Consider the following 19,617-nt stretch of genomic DNA (forward strand, 5'->3'; position numbering starts at 1 on the left):
GCGCAGTTTGACATTACAGTGGCAAGCGAGATCATGGCTGTATTGGCACTGACAGATGGATTAAAGGACATGCGGGAACGGTTGGGAAATATGGTTGTTGCTTCCAGTAAGAAAGGAGAGCCAGTCACCACGGACGATTTGGTAAGCCTAGAATTCAGTGCCCCCAGAACTGCTGAGGGCTCACAGCATGTTACATACAGTAAAATGCTACGAGGAACATTGAATCATGTGCAGGTTTTTACACAACCAACTCTCACATGCTGCCTTGGGAACAAATGGAACAAAAAGACAGCCAAAATATTTCCCCAGGTTTGAAATGTCAAACACTAGAGGACATGCATTTAAGTGAGAAGGGGAAACTGTAAAGGAAGTGTATGGGCAAGTTTTTATAGAGAGCGGTGTGTGGCTAGAACAGGCTGCCAGCAGTGCTAGTGGAAGCAGATGTGGTACTGGTCTTTAAGAGGCTGTCAGAAATAGGAATAGTCAGGGAATGGAAGGATATGGATCATGTGCTGGCAAAAAAGATTTAGTTTAGTGTTCAGAGCAGAGATTGTGGGTTGAAGGGCCTGTTCCTGTGCTGTACTATTCTATGTCCTAACTGATTTTATTTTATTTGTGAATCAAAAGTATACACTCAGTGGCATCTTTATTAGGTACAGCTGCTCATTAATGCAAATAGCTAATCACCAATCATGTGGCAGCAACTCATTGCATAAAAGCATGCAGACATGGTCAAGAGGTTTAGTTGTTGTTCAAACCAAACATCAGAATAGGGATGAAATGTGATCTAAGTGAATTAGACCATGGATTGATTGTTCCGGATGGGGTGGTTTAAGTATCTCAGAAACTGCTGATTTCCTGGGATTTTCAAGCACCACAGTCTCTAGAGTTTGCAATGAATGGTGCAAAAAACAAGACATCCAGTAAGTGGCAATTCTGTGGCCAAAAACACCTTGTTCGTGAGCAAGGTCAGACAAGAATGGCCAGATTGGTTCAAGCTGACAGTAACTCAAAAATCCACGCATTACAACAGTGGTGTGCAAAAGACTATCACTGAAAACACAAAACATTGAACCTTGACGTGAATGGGCTACAAAGGCAGAAGACCACAAACAAACTCAGTGGCCACTTTATTAGGTACCTCATGTATAGGGATTAGTGCAGGATTAAAGCCATATCGAGCTCAAATCTCAGGCATACACTTTTTAAGTATACCCTGTGACTTGGTTCCCACAACCACCTGTGGCAATGAATTCCACAGATTCACCATCCCCTGGCTAAAGAAATTCCTTTTCATCTGTTTCAAAGGGATGTCCTTGTATTCTGGCACCGTGCCCTCTGGTCCTCGACTCCCTCACCATAGGAAATATGCTCTCTACATCCACCCTAGTCCTTTCAATATGCAATAGGTTTCAATCTCCCCCTCATTCTTCAAAACTCCAGCGAGTACAGGCCCTAGAGCCGTCAAACACTGTTAATACATTAACCCTTTCATACCTGGGATCCTGATGAAGGGTCTTGGCCCAAAACATCAACTGTTTATATCTATCCATAGATGCTGCCAGCCCTGCTGAGTTCCTCCAACAGTTTGTGTGTGTTGTTGAAAGTAACCCGAGTTTACTTTGTACCAAAGGGAAAACTAAGGTGTGATTTGCCTCTCTCTCTCTCTAGGGCATCAGTGGAGCCCTTGCTGTGCTAATGAAAGACGCCATTAAACCCAACCTCATGCAGACATTGGAGGTTTGTGATGCTTCATATGTGTTTCTCTTAGTAAATCTGCTTCCGTTTTTACAACAGAGGGAAGACAGACTTTTCATTAAAACTCTGGAATCTGTATGCCTCTATGTTCCCAGGCTTGCTGTTATTAAATGGAAAATTTGAAAAGGATGGGTGAAAAAGGCAAATGTTCACCTTGGATCAAGGTGAAATATCATTTATTTGATGTCTAGGATGTGGACAGCCTTGGTAACGATTTGTCTTGCTCCTCAACTCTATTGTATTGGCTGCCCATTGTCTTCCCCTCACTGTATCCGCATTCAGATGGGTTCATGTTGTATACACCAGGGTGTGATGAAGTTCCTTGCTTGGATGAAGCTCAGAGTATGAATGGTATGGTAATAATAAATACAGTGACGAGTACAAAGCAAAGATATTATCAAAGACCCCACCACCCCGGACATTCTCTCTTTCTTGCCCTCCCCTCAGGCAGAAGATACAAAAACCTAGAAGCACAGGCTCAAGAACAGTTCAAGAAAGGGTGGTGTGGTACCACAGGAATTAATGTAATGTTTTACAGCACCAGCTGTAAGATTGGGGTTCAATTCCTATCACTGTCTGTAAGGAGTTTGTATGTTCTCCCTGTGACTGCATAGGTTTCCTCTGAGCGGTCAGTTTCCTCTCGCATTCCAAAAACATACAGATAGGGTTAGTGAGTTGTTGGCATGTCATGTTGGTGCCAGAAGCATAGAAACATAGAAAATAGGTGCAGGAGTAGGCCATTCGGCCCTTCGAGCCTGCACCGCCATTCAGTATGATCATGGCTGATCATCCAACTCAGAACCCTGCACCAGCTTTCCCTCCAAACCCCCTGATCCCTTTAGCCACAAGGGCCATATCTAACTCCCTCTTAAATATAGCCAATGAACTGGCCTCAACTGTTTCCTGTGGCAGAGAATTCCACAGATTCACCACTCTCTGTGTGAAGAAGTTTTTCCTAATCTTGGTCCTAAAAGGCTTCCCCTTTATCCTCAAACTGTGACCCCTCGTTCTGGATTTCCCCAACATCTGGAACAATCTTCCTGCATCTAGCCTGTCCAATCCCTTTAGGATTTTATATGTTTCAATCAGATCCCCCCTCAATCTTCTAAATTCCAACGAGTATAAGCCTAGTTCATCCAGTCTTTCATCATATGAAAGTCCTGCCATCCCAGGAATCAATCTGGTGAACCTTCTTTGTACTCCCTCTATGGCAAGGATGTCTTTCCTCAGATTAGGGACCAAAACTGCACACAATACTCCAGGTGTGGTCTCACCAAGGCCTTGTACAACTGCAGTAGTACCTCCCTGCTCCTGTACTCGAATCCTCTTGCTATAAATGCCAGCATACCATTTGCCTTTTTCACCGCCTGCTGTACCTGCATGCCCACTTTCAATGACTGGTGTATAATGACACCCAGGTCTCATTGCACCTCCCCTTTTCCTAATCGGCCACCATTCAGATAATAATCTGTTTTCCTGTTTTTGCCACCAAAGTGGATAACTTCACATTTATCCACATTAAATTGCATCTGCCATGAATTTGCCCACTCACCTAACCTGTCCAAGTCACCCTGCATCCTCTTAGCATCCTCCTCACAGCTAACACTGCCGCCCAGCTTCGTGTCATCCGCAAACTTGGAGATGCTGCATTTAATTCTCTCATCCAAGTCATTAATATATATTGTAAACAACTGGGGTCACAGCACTGAGCCTTGTGGTACCCCACTAGTCACTGCCTGCCATTCTGAAAAGGTCCCGTTTATTCCCACTCTTTGCTTCCTGTCTGCCAACCAACACTCTATCCACATCAATACCTTACCCCCAATACCGTGTGCTTTAAGTTTGCACACTAATCTCCTGTGTGGGACCTTGTCAAAAGCCTTTTGAAAATCCAAATATACCACATCCACTGGTTCTCCCCTATCCACTCTACTAGTTACATCCTCAAAAAATTCTATGAGATTCGTCAGACATGATTTTCCTTTCACAAATCCATGCTGACTTTGTCCGATGATATCACCACTTTCCAAATGTGCTGTTATCACATCTTTGATAACTGACTCTAGCAGTTTCCCCACCACCGATGTCAGGCTAACCGGTCTATAATTCCCTGGTTTCTGTCTCCCTCCTTTTTTAAAAAGTGGGGTTACATTAGCCACCCTCCAATCCTCAGGGACTAGTCCAGAATCTGAAGAGTTTTGAAAAATTATCACTAATGCATCCACTATTTCTTGGGCTACTTCCTTAAGCACTCTGGGATGCAGACCATCTGGCCCTGGGGATTTATCCGCCTTTAATCCCTTCAATTTACCTAACACCACTTCCCTACTAACATGTATTTCCCTCAGTTCCTCCATCTCACTGGACCCTCTGTCCCGTACTATTTCCTGAAGATTATTTATGTCCTCCTTCGTGAAGACAGAACCAAAGTAATTATTCAATTGATCTGCCATGTCCTTGCTCCCCATAATCAATTCACCTGTTTCTGTCTGTAGGGGACCTACATTTGTCTTAACCAATCTTTTTCTTTTCACATATCTATAAAAGCTTTTACAGTCAGTTTTTATGTTCCCTGCCAGTTTTCTCTCATAATCTTTTTTCCCCTTCCTAATTAAGCCCTTTGTCCTCCTCTGCTGAACTCTGAATTTCTCCCAGTCCTCAGGTGAGCCACTTTTTCTGGCTAATTTGTATGCTTCTTCTTTGGAATTGATACTATCCCTAATTTCCCTTGTCAGCCACGGGTGCAATACCTTCCTTGATTTATTCTTTTGCGTGGCTGCTCAGCACAATCCTTGCAGATTTGATCTGACACAGACTGCATTTCACTATATACATGTGACAAATAAACCCAATCTTTTCTTTTTAGCATCTCTCTGGCTGTAAAAAAAAAAGATAACATTATTGAACAGTCCCTTGGCATGATAAGATAGATTCTTGATTTCTCAATCTTCCTCATTATGACCTTGTACTCAGTTGTCTGACTCTGTAACTAACATTGTATTCTATATCCTGTTATTTTATCTTGAATTACCTCTACGCACTTATTTATGGGTGGCATGCAAAGAAGGTTGTGAAATGAGGACTGATGGATCTTTGTGTTGTTAACAGGGGACTCCAGTGTTTGTCCACGCAGGACCTTTCGCCAACATTGCACATGGAAACTCCTCAGTTCTGGCAGACAAAATAGCATTAAAGCTGGTTGGGCCCAGTGGCTTTGTAGGTGAGTTATGGAACCTGTTTGCTTTCACACTTTGATACTTTTGAATACTGGACTTGGGCAAAACCTTCCACTAGACAAGTTTGCTGATAGCTCCTTGAATTCCACTGTCACTTGCAGCCCAGCTTGGCACAGAGCTGCTCCATGTAGAACCCATGGATGTTACCTCTTGTGACAAACGATGCCCAGACTCCAGATTTACCAGCTGTCCATTGAATGTTCTTTTTGAACATTACCAACACAAAAACTATTAAAACTACTGCTAAGAAGTTATTTTTAAAATGATAGTTACTGGAGATAATAGTAAAAATGTTCAAATTTCCTCACTTGAATTAGAGGATAACATGCCTGGCAACCGCCCCCCCCCCCCCCCATCAGCTCTCTCCTGCCATGGGGAACAATGAACCTACTGGGTCTCAACAAGCAGAGGTGGGGGGGGGGGGCGTCACGTGATGACGTGGGATTGAGACGTGTAAATCCAGCTGTTCCGCAACAAATCAGTAAAGTACCGTTTAAACAAAACAAAGTTAATAAGTATTTTCTGAAAACTATTTATAAACTTTGTAAGACTACTTTACGATATGCCTCCTAAACCGCAACAAAAGAAGTCTGCTGTTGCGAAGCAGCCGCGAGAGGGGAAGAAAAAAGGGCCTACTGCAACGATGGAGCCTCGGACTCAGGTTGGATCTCCTTCGGTAGAACAGGGAGCAATGGCGGTGGTAACGGGTTCTTCGAAGAAGGCACCGGAAATGCGCATGCGCAAAGAAGAGCGCATGCGCAAATCGACACGACGCAAACTACAAGAACCGACAGCCACTGCAATTGAAAATGACTCAGAGTCAGAATTGGATTCTGCAGAGAACACAGATGAAGAAGAGGAGGAAGAATTGGAAGCGATTGGAAGTAAAGGAGATGATAGAGACATAAGAGAGGCTATATTGCAATTAACAGCTGAACTAAGAAAAGTAAGAGAAGAGTTTAGAGATACGAAGATGTGCTATAATAAAGTTATGGAAAGACAGGACAAAATGGATAAGAAGCATCAAAAGATGGAAAGAGCAATGGGGCATATGAATGATAGAGTGGAAAAAACAGAAAATGATTTGCTTGTCTGGAACTCGGAAAGAAATCGACTCTTGGAGAAAGTGGACATGTTGGAAAATTTCAGTAGACGTAATAATATTAAAATTGTTGGTCTTAAAGAAGGTACAGAGGGAGAAAAACCAATAGAATTTTTTCAAAAATGGATCCCGGATGTTTTGCAAATGGAAGAGGAGGTTCGACCAATTGAAATTGAGCGGGCACATAGAGCTTTAAGACCAAAACCAAAAGATGACCAATATCCACGATCGATTTTAATAAAATTCTTAAGATTTCAAGACAAGGAAAGGATTCTACAGGCAGCTGCTCGAGCTGCCAAGGATAGAAAAGGGCCATTGATAATTAAAGGGAACAAAGTTTTTTTCTACCCTGATATAAGTTATGAACTTTTGAAGAGAAAGAAGAAACTTAATCCAGTGGAAAAAACCCTATGGAATCATGGTTATCAATTTATATTGCGTTATCCTGCAACCTTGAAGATTTTTTTGCCTGGTGGAGAAAAAAGATTTTTTGATGACTACCAGAAAACAGAGCAGTTTGTGCGAGATTCTCTGAATATTCACCAGATACAAGAACAGATCCAGGGGAGCGAGATAGATTGAAGATGAAGATTGGGTTAAAGAATGGACTTGTTGGATTTTTGAAGCTGGATGAATGTATAAATATATCATTAATTATACGAGGGGGGTAAGAAAGGTTAAAACTGGAGGAATATTAGTTGGGAATAGTAACATTAATTTTGCCTATATATATATAATTTTTTTTTGTTGCGGGGGAGCTGGAAGAAGCACTGATCGATTGCTACGCTAGTCATGTGTGCAAGCGTGGCTTTTGCCACGACCCGTAAAATGGAGGGGGGTAGTGTTGTGTATCTTTTCATTCACAACATTAGTGGGGGGGGTATTTTGTTTTTTTCTTTTTTTGTATTCTTTCTATCTTTTCTTTTTGCCTGGAAGGTTGGGAGGGAAACACATAGCAACATGGTGAAGTTTAAAGAGATTCCCCAAGGAACTATGAGAGTTGAGAAGATAAGTAATGTTTTAGATTGGAGTAACTTTGTTAAGAATAATGACTAATTTATTGAATTTTTTGAGTTTTAATGTTAATGGGTTTAATGGACCAGTGAAAAGAAAAAGAATTTTAACACATATTAAAAAAATGAAGATAGATTTAGCTTTTTTACAGGAAACACACCTAACAGAAACAGAACATCAGAAACTAAAGAGAGATTGGGTGGGAAGTGTTGTTGCGGCTTCACTTAATTCAAAAGCGAGGGGAGTAGCAATTTTGATCAATAAAACGTTACCAATTAGAATACAAAATGTAATAACTGATTCTGCGGGGAGATATGTGATTATACGTTGTCAACTTTTTTCTGAATTATGGACTTTTATGAATATTTAAGCACCAAATGAAAATGATGCAAAATTCATACAAGAAGCTTTTCTGAATTTGGCGGATGCACATGGAAAAAATATTAATTGGAGGAGACTTTAATTTTTGCTTAGACCCAGTCTTAGATCCATAGATCAACCAAGGCTGTTATAAAATTGAAGATAGTAAATTTAACTTTATCATTGATGAAGGATTTAAATTTGATTGATATATGGAGAAGAATCAATCCTAAAGAAAGAGACTATTCGTTCTATTCCCATAGACAAAAAACTTACTCAAGGATAGATTTGTTTCTATTATCAATGCATATTCAACACAGAGTGAAAAATATGGAATATAAAGCAAGAATATTATCAGATCATTCCCCTTTATTAATGACAATAATAATGGCTGATAAGGAAGAAGTGGCTTATAGATGGAGATTTAATTCAACATTATTAAAACGTCAAGATTTCTGTGATTTTATGAAAAAGCAGATTCAATTTTTTTTTGGATACAAATTTTCATTCAGTGGATGATAAATTTATATTATGGGATGCGATGAAAGCATATCTTAGGGGCCAGATAATAAGTTATACGTCTAAAATTAAGAAAGGATATATGGCAGAACTAGATCAATTGGAAAAAGAGATTACAAAAATAGAAAAAGAATCTCAAAGATATATGTCAGAAGAAAAACGAAGACAACTTGTCAATAAGAAGTTACAATATAATACGCTTCAGACATATAGAACAGAAAAAGCAATTATAAGAACTAAACAAAGGTATTATGAGTTAGGTGAGAGAGCACATAAAATTCTTGCCTGGCAGTTGAAAACAGAACAAGCTTCCAAAACAATAAATGCAATTAGAACAAGGGCAAATAAAATATCTTATAAACCTCTTGAAATAAATGAAACTTTTAAAAATTTCTATTCTGAATTATATCAATCAGAATCCCAAAATGATGTTAATGAGATAGAAAGGTTTTTATCACAAATTTCTCTTCCAAAATTGAATTTGGAAGAACAGAAGGGGTTAGATATGCCTTTTACATTAAAAGAAGTTGAAGAAGCTTTAGGATCACTCCAAAGTAATAAGTCTCCAGGAGAAGATGGTTTTCCACCTGAATTTTATAAAAAATTTAATGATTTATTATTTCCTCTTTTTATGGAACTAATACGTCAAGCAGAAAAAATACATAAACTTCCAGAATCTTTTTCAACAGCGATTATAATAGTATTGCCAAAAAAAGACAGAGACCCTATGAAACCAACATCATACAGGCCTATTTCTTTATTGAATACGGATTATAAAATAATAGCAAAAATTTTATCGAATAGATTATCTAAATATTTACCAAAATTAATACATATGGATCAAACAGGATTTATTAAAAATAGACAATTGGCAGATAATGTAACCTGGCTACTTAGTATAATTAATTTGGCACAAAAAAGGGATGAGAAGAGTATAGTAGTAGCTTTGGATGCAGAAAAAGCATTTGATAGATTAGAATGGGATTTTTTATTTAAAGTATTAGAAAAATATGGGTTAGGAACATTTTTTATAAATTGGATTAAAACTTTAAATTCTAACCCTAAAGCTAAAGTAGTGACAAATTCTCAAATTTCAACACCATTCCAGTTAAAAAGGTCAACTAGACAAGGTTGTCCATTATCACCTGCTTTATTTGTACTGGCGATAGAGCCATTAGCAGAACTAATCAGAATTGATCCAGATATTATGGGTTTTAGAGTTAATCAGGAGGAATATAAAATTAATCTTTTTGCCGATGATGTTTTGATCTATTTAACAAATCCACAACATTCGTTACATAAACTATCTTCTAGATTGGATGAATATGGGAAGGTATCAGGTTACAAAATAAATTGGGATAAAAGTGAAATTTTACCTCTTACTAAAGGAGACTATAGTCAATGTCGATTAGTAACCCAATTTAGATGGCCGGTAAATGGTATAAAGTATTTAGGTATAAGACTTGATAATGATGTAAAGAATTTATATAAATTTAATTATTTACCACTGTTGAAAAAAATTCAAGAAGATTTTGACAAATGGATGATACTACCAATAACATTAGTAGGTAGAGTCAATGTTGTAAAAATGAATATATTTCCTAGATTACAGTATTTGTTTCAAACATTACCAATACAATTGCCACAGAAATTTTTTCAAGAGTTAAATAAATGTGTGAGAAAATTTCTTTGGAAAAGTAAAATGTCAAGAATATCATTGGAAAAATTGACATGTAAATTTAGGTTAGGAGGGTTACAACTTCCAAACTTTAAAAACTATTATAAAGCAAATCAACTTAGATTTATTGCATCTTTCTTCGATGAACAAAAACCAACATGGATTAAAATAGAACTAGATAAGATAGGAGAAAATAGACCTGAAGATTTTATATATAAATGGGAATCTAAATGGATACGGGAAAAGAAAGAATCTCCTGTATTAACACATTTGATTGATTTATGGAATGAGATAAATGATAATGAAACACAGAAATCTCTATTAGCAAGGAGACCTTTGTTTCAAAACAGACTTATTCCTTTTACAATGGACAATCAACTTTTATATAATTGGTACCAAAAAGGGATTAAATTTATAGGAGATTGTTTTGAACGAGGTATATTGATGTCATTTGAACAATTAAAGGATAAATATAAAATATCTAATAATACTTTCTTTTGTTACTTTCAATTAAGGGCTTACTTAAAAGGTAAGCTGGGTCAAACAATGTTTTTGCCAAAACCTAATGAAATTGAAATTTTAATTCAAAAAAGGAAAATTAAAAAATTTATTTCTTGTATGTATAATTTGATTCAAGAACAGACAATTAAACAAGGAATCCATAAGTCAAAGCAAAAATGGGAAACAGATTTGAATATTAATATTGATGGAACAAATTGGTCAAGACTCTGTCTTGACAGTATGACAAATACAATAAATGTTCGACTTAGATTAGTACAATATAATTTTTTACACCAATTATATATTACACCACAAAAAATAAATAGATTAAATTCAAATCTATCTGATAAATGCTATCGGTGTAATCAAGAAATTGGTACTTTTTTTACATTCTACTTGGTCTTGTTTTAAAATTCAACCCTTTTGGATAAATTTAAGAGTCTTATTGGAACAAATTACTGGAACTCAACTTCCACATAACCCTGTATTATTTCTATTAGGTGATATTGAAGGGATAAAACCAAAACTTAAATTGAATAATTATCAGAAAGAATTTATAAAAATTGCATTGGCAGTAGCTAAGAAGACTAAGCAATTACTAAGCAAAGACTAAAGCAGTTACTTGGAAATCTGATTCGTATTTAAGTATGGATCGTTGGAATAATGAAGTGGCTAGTTCTATTCCACTTGAAAAAATTACTTATAATTTAAGAGATAAATATGTAACATTTTTGAATATTTGGCGCCCTTATTTACAAAAGATAGGATGGCATATTTAAGTGCTTCGATAAAGACCTTGGTCCCTTGGGGAAAGTAATGAATAATTATACCAAATTTATTTTGAATCCCATGGAGCGTGTGGAAACCTTCCAACACCCAGGCGGTTCTTTTCTTTTTTCTCTCTTTCTTTCTTTTTAGGTAGGACTATATATATGGGGGGGGGAGGGTAGATTTTATCTTTTCATGTATTCTTTTTGAAAACTCAATAAAAATTATATTAAAAAAAAAACAAGCAGAGGTGGCTGGAAGTCTGTGCTCTCTATTTCATTCCTCTCTCCTAGTCACATTTGATACCTATCCCTCTCTGTATTACCTGGTTCAAGAACAGCAACTTTCCTTACACCACTCGGTTCTTGAACCAACCTGCACAACTTCAATCACCGTCTTAGTATAACAATGCTGATCACTTTGCAGTGTAGCAGTTAGCATAACACAATTACAGTGCCAGCGGCCCTGGTTCAATTCATGTAAGGAACTTGTACGTACTTCCTGTAACTGTGTTGGGTCTCTTTCCACGTTCCAAAGAGGTACAGGTTAGTGTTAGTAAGTTTTGAGTATGCTATGTTGGCCCCAGAAGAATGGTGGCACTTGCGGACCGCCCAGCATATCCTAGAACTGTGTTGGTCATGATGCAAATGGTGTATATCCATGTACATCTGGCAAAAAGCAATTTTTAAGAGTCCCAGCAAGAATGTGCAGGTCTCTCGGCCAACAGTTAACAGAGCAATAGTGCCAGATGGCAACATAGGAGACTGCAGATGTGGATTCAAGGACAAAAGACAAGCTGCTGGAGGAACTCAGGAGGTCAAGCAGCACTGGGGGTGGGGGGTTGGGATGTACAGTCTGTGTCAGTGAATGATTTGAGTACAGCAACATCACAGGCACATGGCATAAGATGAGCAGCATTCACAAGAAAAATATAATTAAACATTAACTATATGTAATTCTTACAAGAAAGAATGCAATTAAAACAAAATTAAAACACAAAATCCACAAAGTGTTGCTATTCTGAGGTAGTGATTAGTTGTAGTATCAATTGGTTCTGGAACTGAGTGACTGAAGGAAAGTAACTGTTCCTGAGTAATGATGTGGGACTTCAGGCTTCTGTATGTCCTGCACAGTATTAGCTGTGAGAAGATCGCATGGCCCAGATGGTGGTGATGTTGCTTCCTTCAGGCAGCATCCTCAAAAAGAATAAAATTAATATGGAGCACTGTGCTGGTCTAGTGGGTTCTGTCTAGGTTCATAGAAAGTTATTCTTATTCCAATATACTTCTAATTAATTTCTGTAAAAGACATTTCAAACAAGTGAATTTCACTTCAGTGACACGGAGTGACACACAAGATGCTGGAAGCCCTCAGTGGGTCGGGCAGCATCTACAGTCTCTTGTATTGACACAAAACATCAACTGTCCATTTCCCTCCATCCCCACCACAGATGTTGCCTGACCCACTGAGAGTCTTGTGTGTTGCTGCAGTTCCAGAATCTGCTGTCTCTTGTATCACCCGTTTTAGTAAACTGAGTAAGTCAAAAGTGAGTGAGTTGTCATGTTGTATGGGGCTGGGCAGAAAATGTGAGAATTGGGGTGCAGGTAGAGGGAGAGCGCAGACACCACCTAATGAAGCAAATACTGCTCATTCAGAACTTCCGAATTGTTGGATATCGGGTTATCAAAGATTTTAATTAGAGATACAGTACAGTAACAGGCCCTTCTGACCCAATGATTTCACATCACCCATTTACACCTGTGTGACCAATTAACCTACTAATCTGTTCAACTTTGGAACGTGGGAAGACAGGGAAGCATCCAGAGGAAACCCACACTGTCAGGGGGCAAACGTACAAACTCCTTGCAGACAGCAGTGGGAAATGAGCCTGGGTTGCTAATGCTATGGTAGCATTACACGACTATGTACTCATTACTTGGCTCCTGACTTATTCTTCCCGAAGTATCTGTTTCAATGTGATTTCTCACCCAGCAGGATTTTTTTTTTAATGTTCTGGTTTGTTTAATTCCAGTGACGGAGGCGGGATTTGGAGCAGACATCGGAATGGAGAAGTTCTTCAACATTAAGTGCAGGTACTCAGGTCTACGTCCCCACGTGGTGGTGCTGGTTGCTACAGTACGAGCTCTGAAGATGCACGGCGGTGGCCCCACTGTGAGTACAGCGAGTTAATGGAGAGCTACACTCCGGCAAAACTCTGAAAGCAAGCAGGAAATGAGTGGGAGAGGCTGCATGCTGCACACAGACTCCTGCAGGGCAGTGCAGTTTTTGCCACATCAGCAGTGTGGTTGGCATAAGGCTTTACAGTATCAGCAGTTGGGGTTCAATTCCCATCGCTGTCTGTAAGGAGCTTGTACATTTTCCCTGTGACTGTGCAGGTTTTCTCCGCATGCTCCAATTTCCTCTCATGTTCTAAAGACGTACGGGTGAGAGCTTGTAAGTTGTGGGCATGCTATGTAGGTGCCAGAAGCATGGTGACACTTGCGGGTGCCCCCAGCACATCCTTGGCTGTGTTGGTTTTTGACAAAACTAAGCATTTCACTGTATGCTTTGATGTACATGTGACAAATAAAGTTAATTGTTGATATTGCTCCTACGTCCACTTTGACCACTATTTACTGCAGCTCGTTCCAAATGGACAGCATGGTAGCGTAGCAATTAGTATAAATCTTAACAGCGCCAGTGCCCTGGGTTCAACCCACTGCTGTTTGTATGTTCTTGTTGTGACCGCATGGGTTTCCTCCAGGTGCTGCAGTTTCCTCCCACATTCTAAAGACATACTGGTCAGTAAGTTGTGGGCATGCTGTGTTGGCACTAGAATCCTTTAACCTACTCAAGATCAAAATGGAATCCCTTCCGTTTTTCCTTCATCCACGATACTGAGAGCCTCTGAAGTATCCTCTACCACCACCCATGGCATCACATTCCACGCACCTACCACTCACTGTGTTTTTAAAAAAAAAGATACTCCCTTCCTATACTTTCCTCCAATCAACTTTAAATTATCCCCCTTCATTATCTTATACCATTATCAACTCACCTCTCACCCTCCTTTGCTGCAAAGAGAAAAGCCCTAGTTCACTCAGCCTATCCTCATAAGACAGTTTATTGGACTCCTGAGCCCTGATTTAGACAGGACAGTAACGAAGCCATGCATGGCAAGTCTGGTAGTCTCCAAGCTGTCACTGTTTGGTGCAAAAGTGATTTCAGTGAAGTGTCAGCCCTGTCCTAGCAGGAAACCTGTTAGTCGAAACCAGTGGCTGCAATTCTTACTCGGGCTCATTCAACATCTATTTGTAAAGTTATGAGAAGCATGAATGGGATCAATAGTCTTCCTCCTGGGTGAAAATGTCAAATACCAGAGGGCATGGGTTTAAAGTTTAAAGGAAACATGCAAGATAAGTCCATTTACCTGAGTTTAGCCCATAAGTATCCCTCTAAACTCTCCTAACCATAAACCTGAACAAATGTCTTTTAAGTATTGCAATTGTATCTACCTCAACCATTTCCCATCTTTCCTGCTCAATATATTTGAAAATAGAATTTTAATACTACTTTGTATTTTTTCTGCAGGTGACAGCCGGTGTCCCCTTGCCTAAGGAATATACTGAAGAGGTAAAGCCTAAGGGTGGTTATTCTTTGTTGGGGGTGGGGGGAATGTACAGCAAAGGTGAATGGCAACATACTCAAGTAAAGACAGGGCTGGTTTAACTTGGACAGGGTTTAACATAACAGATTTATTTATTTATCAGATTTTATTTTGCAGCAGCAGTACAGAGTAAAGATATAAAATTACCATTAATTACCGAATTAAATAGTGTAGAAGAAAAGGAATAATGAGGTAGGGTTCATGGGGTTCAAGGACCATTCAGAAATCTGGTGGTGAAGGGGAAGAAGTTGTTCCTGAATTGTTGATCGTGGATCATATGCTTCTGTACCTCCTCACTGATGGTAGTAAATGGTAAGAGGGCATGTCCCACATGGTGAGGGTCCTTAATGGTGAACATTATGTGCAGTCTCTCTCCTTACTCCAGTTGTTAGACATCAGGATCACATTTATTATTACACACTTAGATGTTAGAGAATTTTTTTTACACAGAGTGATGGATGTGTGGAACACCCTGCCAGGGGTAGTAATAGAGGTAAATACACTGGGGGTATTTAAGAGACTCTTGGATAGGCACATGGATGAAAGAAACATGGAGGACACTATGGGAGGGAAGAGTTAGATTGATCTTGGAGTAAGTTAAAGGGTCAGCACAACATCGTGGGCCAAAGGGCCTATTCTGTGCTGTAGTGTTCTATGCATCTGCTGCTGACCACACACTGGGTTGATGGGCGTATGTGGATGTGCATTCCAGACGTGCAGCAGGATGAGATGGGACAAGTCTTAAGGAGATATGTGGGGTGGGGTGAGTTTTTTTTTTTGCAGAGAGTGTGGTAAACACACTACCGGGGTAGTGGTGGAAGCAGATATGGCAGTGGTGTTGAGAAGCTGTTAGACGTATAAGTATCCATGGATTGGATTGATATCGATCCCGTACAAGGGGAAGAGATTTAATTCGCTTTCTTGTTTAGTCCAGACATTGTGGGCCAAAGGGCCTGTTCCTGTACTGTGCTTCTATCTTCTCACCATGGATTATCCCTAATGTGGGAAAGTGACAGAAGAGTCAAGGGAGTTTATGGACACGAGGGTGGAAAAGGTTGCAGGGTTAAGCAAGAACTGGAGGAATAGAATTGCTGGGATTGCTCTGCTAGGAGTTAGCATGGACTTGAGGGGCTGAATGACCTTCTGGGGTTGAATAAGTAAGTAAATTTGACATGATGTGACTCAACATTCTCCCTCCTTACTGCAGAACCTGGACCTGCTGGCGAAGGGCTGCAGTAATCTTCGGAAACAGATCGAGAACGCAAGCTCATTCGGGGTCGCAGTGGTAGTGGCAGTCAATGCCTTCAAGTAAGTTTGTGACCTGCTGTCATTCTGTTAATACAGCTCAGGTTGCGGTGCCCTCTGGGCCAAAGATTAGGAGACTCAAAAGTAGGGATGGGTTGGAGATATGCGAGTCATTAAACTTCAGCATGGCAAGGCATTCTCCCCATGACCATGTGGTTTTCCACCAGGTGCTCTGGTTTCCTCCCACATTCCAAAGGCGTATGGGTTGGGATTAGTAATTTATGGCATATTACGTTGACACTGGAAGCATGGCAACATTTGCCGGTTGCCCCCAGCACATCCGCAAGACTGTGTTGGTCATTAACACAAACAACATATTTCATTGTAGCTTTTGATGTATACATGACAAATAAAGCTAATCTTGAAAGATCTTTCATCTTTCTCTTGGAAATTCAGCGCTGACTGACACAAACCTGAGGAGTGTAGTTTCTTGCTTTATTAGACAGTGCTGTTGCCATACCAAGCTGTGATTCATCTGGATAGGATGTTTTTGATGGTGCACTGATTAAAAATTGGTGAGAATTGAAAGGGACATGCCAAATTTCTCTACTGAGGAAGTCGAGGCCTTGGTGACCTTTCTCAGCCATGGCAATACATGGTGATGTTCATTAGTGTCACGAACCCCATGACAGGTTGAAAAGGACCAGCAGAAATGGAACACAGCTGGAGTCTGGCTTACTATAAGTAAAGACTATATTTATTACTACTACGAATTAATATCATTAAACCGAATAATACACTACAGGTTATAAACTATTTTTTATATATATATATATATATCTCCGTAAATGTGTGTGTGGATACAAAAAGTAATAGTCCAGGAGGTAGATATCAGTCTTACGGTGTCAGGTAAGTTTAAACAGTTCAGTTCACTTTGTGTTGCGTCGAGTTGAATTGGTGGAGAGAGAGAGAGTTAATTGAGTTGATGTTCAAGTTGGCAGCTTTAGTTGTTCTTGCTTCCGAAGTCTTCAGAGTCACTTGGTGTGACTCCCACACAGACACAGATGGACAGAGCCCCTTCTAGGGAACGGTCTACTAACCCACGGCACGGGTTCACCACCAGCAGACCCCCCACAGGCAAGCTCTTAGCAACACTGGTAATCACGGGTCGAAATTAATCGGTCCATTGCCTCCACCCTCGTGGTGGTCTTAAACTCCACCAGTGGTTTTTCGGGTAGCTTCTGCAGTTCTGTCGTGTCGTGTCTCCTCTGCCGTTATCAGACTGAAGGATCAACTTTTTAATAATCCAACCAAAATTTCAGCGTCCGTTAGCTCAACCGCTCTGAGCTGTTACCATGCATGGTGACTTCTCAGCTCACGTCGTACTCTCTCTCTCTCTTTTAATTGCCTCCTTGTTTATTAGACTGCTGAACTTTCTAGCAGTTTCTCACCTGCGTGATACTAGAAACTTGAAGTTCTCAACTCTGTCAACCTCAGCACCGTTCAGTGGACAAGTACATTTGCACTGCACTTCACGCCCCCCTCCACACTTTCCCGAAGTCGATGACCATCTCTATTTTGACATTGAGGAAAGGTTATTGTCATATCACTATGGCACTAAGCTCCCTATCTCCTTCCTGTATTCCAACTTATTGTTATTTGAGATACGGCTCACAACAGTGATGTGGTCTGCAAATTTGTCGATGGAGTAGGAGCTGAATCTTGCCTCAGAGTTGTGAGTATATAGGGAGTAGAATGCAGGGGGTGGGGGAGCAGAGTGTACAGCTTTGTGGAGCTCCAGAGTAAAGAATAATGTGCCCTTGGGATCAAAGAGCAGGAGACACAAAAACAGGAGTGGGAGGGTATTGTCACATGTACCAATATACAGTGAAAAGCTTGTCCTCATACTGCTATACAGATAAAATCATTACATAGTGCATTGAGGTTGAACAGGACAACACAACACAGAATGCAGAGTAAAGAGTAACAGCTATAGAAAAGGTGCAGTGCAGCTGTCCTTCAGCCTTGTGGTACATGCTAGAATAAGGTAAATCAACAACAATACAGAATAAAATGTAAAAGCTACCAAGAAAGTGCAGTGCAGGCAAACAATAAAGTACAGAATCATAACGAGGTAGATTGTGAGGCTGAGTCCATCTTATCATACAAGAGGCCTGTTCAAGAGTCTGATACTAGTGTCATAGAAGCTATCCTTGGGACTGGTGGTACGTGCTTTCAAACCTTTGTATCTTCTGTCTGAAGGGATGGGGGAGAAGAGAGACTGTCTAGAGTGGGTGAGGTCTTTGATTATGCTACCTGATTTACAGAGGCAGTGAGAAGTGTAGACAGAGTTTATGGAGGGGAGGTTGTTTTCTGTGTTGTGCTGAACTTTGTTCACAACTTCTCTGCAGTTTCTTTGGTCACATGTAGAGTAATTGTCATGCCAAGCTGCAAGGCATCCAGACAGAATGCTTTGAAAAAATTGGTGAAGAATCGACAGGGACATACCGAATTTCTTTAGCCTCCTGAGAAAGTAGATGCAGTGGTGAACTTTCATGACCGTGACTTCAACAAGCTTGGACCAGGGCAGGCTAGTAGTCATGTTCACACCTAGGAACTTGAAACTGTCAACCTCAATGGAGTTGATACAGACATGAGCACGTGCACTGCACCCCACCCCTTCTTATAGTCAGTGACCTGCTCTTGTTTTGCTGACATTGAGGGAAAGCTTGTTATCATGACACCATGTCACTGAGCTCTCTATCTCCTTCCTGTACTCTAACTAGTCATTATTTGTAATTAGACTTTCAGAAATTCAGCACTGACCTACAGAAACCTTCACCAGTATGTATGGTAGGGTGCTAAGTGAGACGAACATCTCTGGAAATATCTGTGGCATGAACTGATGACTGGATTCTTCTTCCCACAGATGCCACTTGACTGGCTGAGCACTTCCAGCATTTTCTGTTTGTGCTTCTGATTCCGGCATTGGCAGTTTTACTACTGTGTGTGCCTGTAAAGATGTGGAGCTGTCTTTGGGTGGAGGTATTCCCATGGTTCATATTCCTCTGTATATTCATGTGTGAGTGTTCTTGGAGTGAATGGAGACACAAGAGACTGCAGATGCTGGAATCAAGAGCAACAAACAACCTGCTGGAGGAAGTCAGTGGGTCAAGCAGTGTCTGTTTGCGGAGGTGATCGGGGGTTGGGAGGAATTGTTGATGTTTCCGGTCAAAACTCTTGTCACCAGCTTTCTCTTGTGCTTTCTTGCAGGTCAGACAGCAAGGCTGAGCTGGAGTTAGTCTGCAGTATGGCCAAGGAAGTGGGCGCATTTGATGCAGTGACGTGCACTCACTGGGCTGAAGGAGGGCTGGGAGCCGTTGAGTTGGCAAAGGCTGTGCAGAGGGCTTCCGAGTTGCACAGTGACTTCAAATTCCTCTATGATTTAGAAGTAAGAATTAACTTATATGCTGATTTAATTTGTAGATCTGATCGTGGAGGGGACCATAGGAAATCAGACTGCTGGAGAGTGGTAATGGGAGGACAAAGAAATGGCAGATGAATTTAAGTATTTTGCATCAGTCTATACAGTGGAAGATACCAGCAGTGTGCCAGGAATTTGAAAGTGTCAGAAGGCACTCAGGATTGTAGTTGTTGTTACTAAGGAGAAGGTGTTCAGGAAGCCAAACGGTCTGACACCAGATGCACCACACCTGAGGGTTCTGAAAGGTAACTGAAGAGATTGTTCAGGCATTAGTACTGATCTTTC

At 40.3% G+C, this 19,617-nt stretch overlaps 1 protein-coding gene across 3 annotated transcripts in view; it reads left to right on the plus strand.

Moving 5' to 3' along the window:
* Window positions 1-19,617, plus strand: part of mthfd1b (methylenetetrahydrofolate dehydrogenase (NADP+ dependent) 1b) — a 90,564-nt gene that overhangs the window by 51,532 nt on the left and 19,415 nt on the right. For all 3 annotated transcript variants that reach the window (XM_072272249.1, XM_072272241.1, XM_072272256.1), the window contains 7 exons: window positions 1-141; window positions 1,672-1,740; window positions 4,867-4,978; window positions 12,969-13,108; window positions 14,528-14,569; window positions 15,811-15,911; window positions 19,122-19,299. In XM_072272249.1, coding sequence (XP_072128350.1) covers window positions 1-141; window positions 1,672-1,740; window positions 4,867-4,978; window positions 12,969-13,108; window positions 14,528-14,569; window positions 15,811-15,911; window positions 19,122-19,299 — 783 coding nt within the window. The remainder of the gene's footprint in view (window positions 142-1,671; window positions 1,741-4,866; window positions 4,979-12,968; window positions 13,109-14,527; window positions 14,570-15,810; window positions 15,912-19,121; window positions 19,300-19,617) is intronic.

This window comes from Mobula birostris, chromosome 1 (genome assembly GCF_030028105.1).
Source record: "Mobula birostris isolate sMobBir1 chromosome 1, sMobBir1.hap1, whole genome shotgun sequence".
Classification (NCBI taxonomy): Eukaryota; Metazoa; Chordata; class Chondrichthyes; order Myliobatiformes; family Myliobatidae; genus Mobula; species Mobula birostris.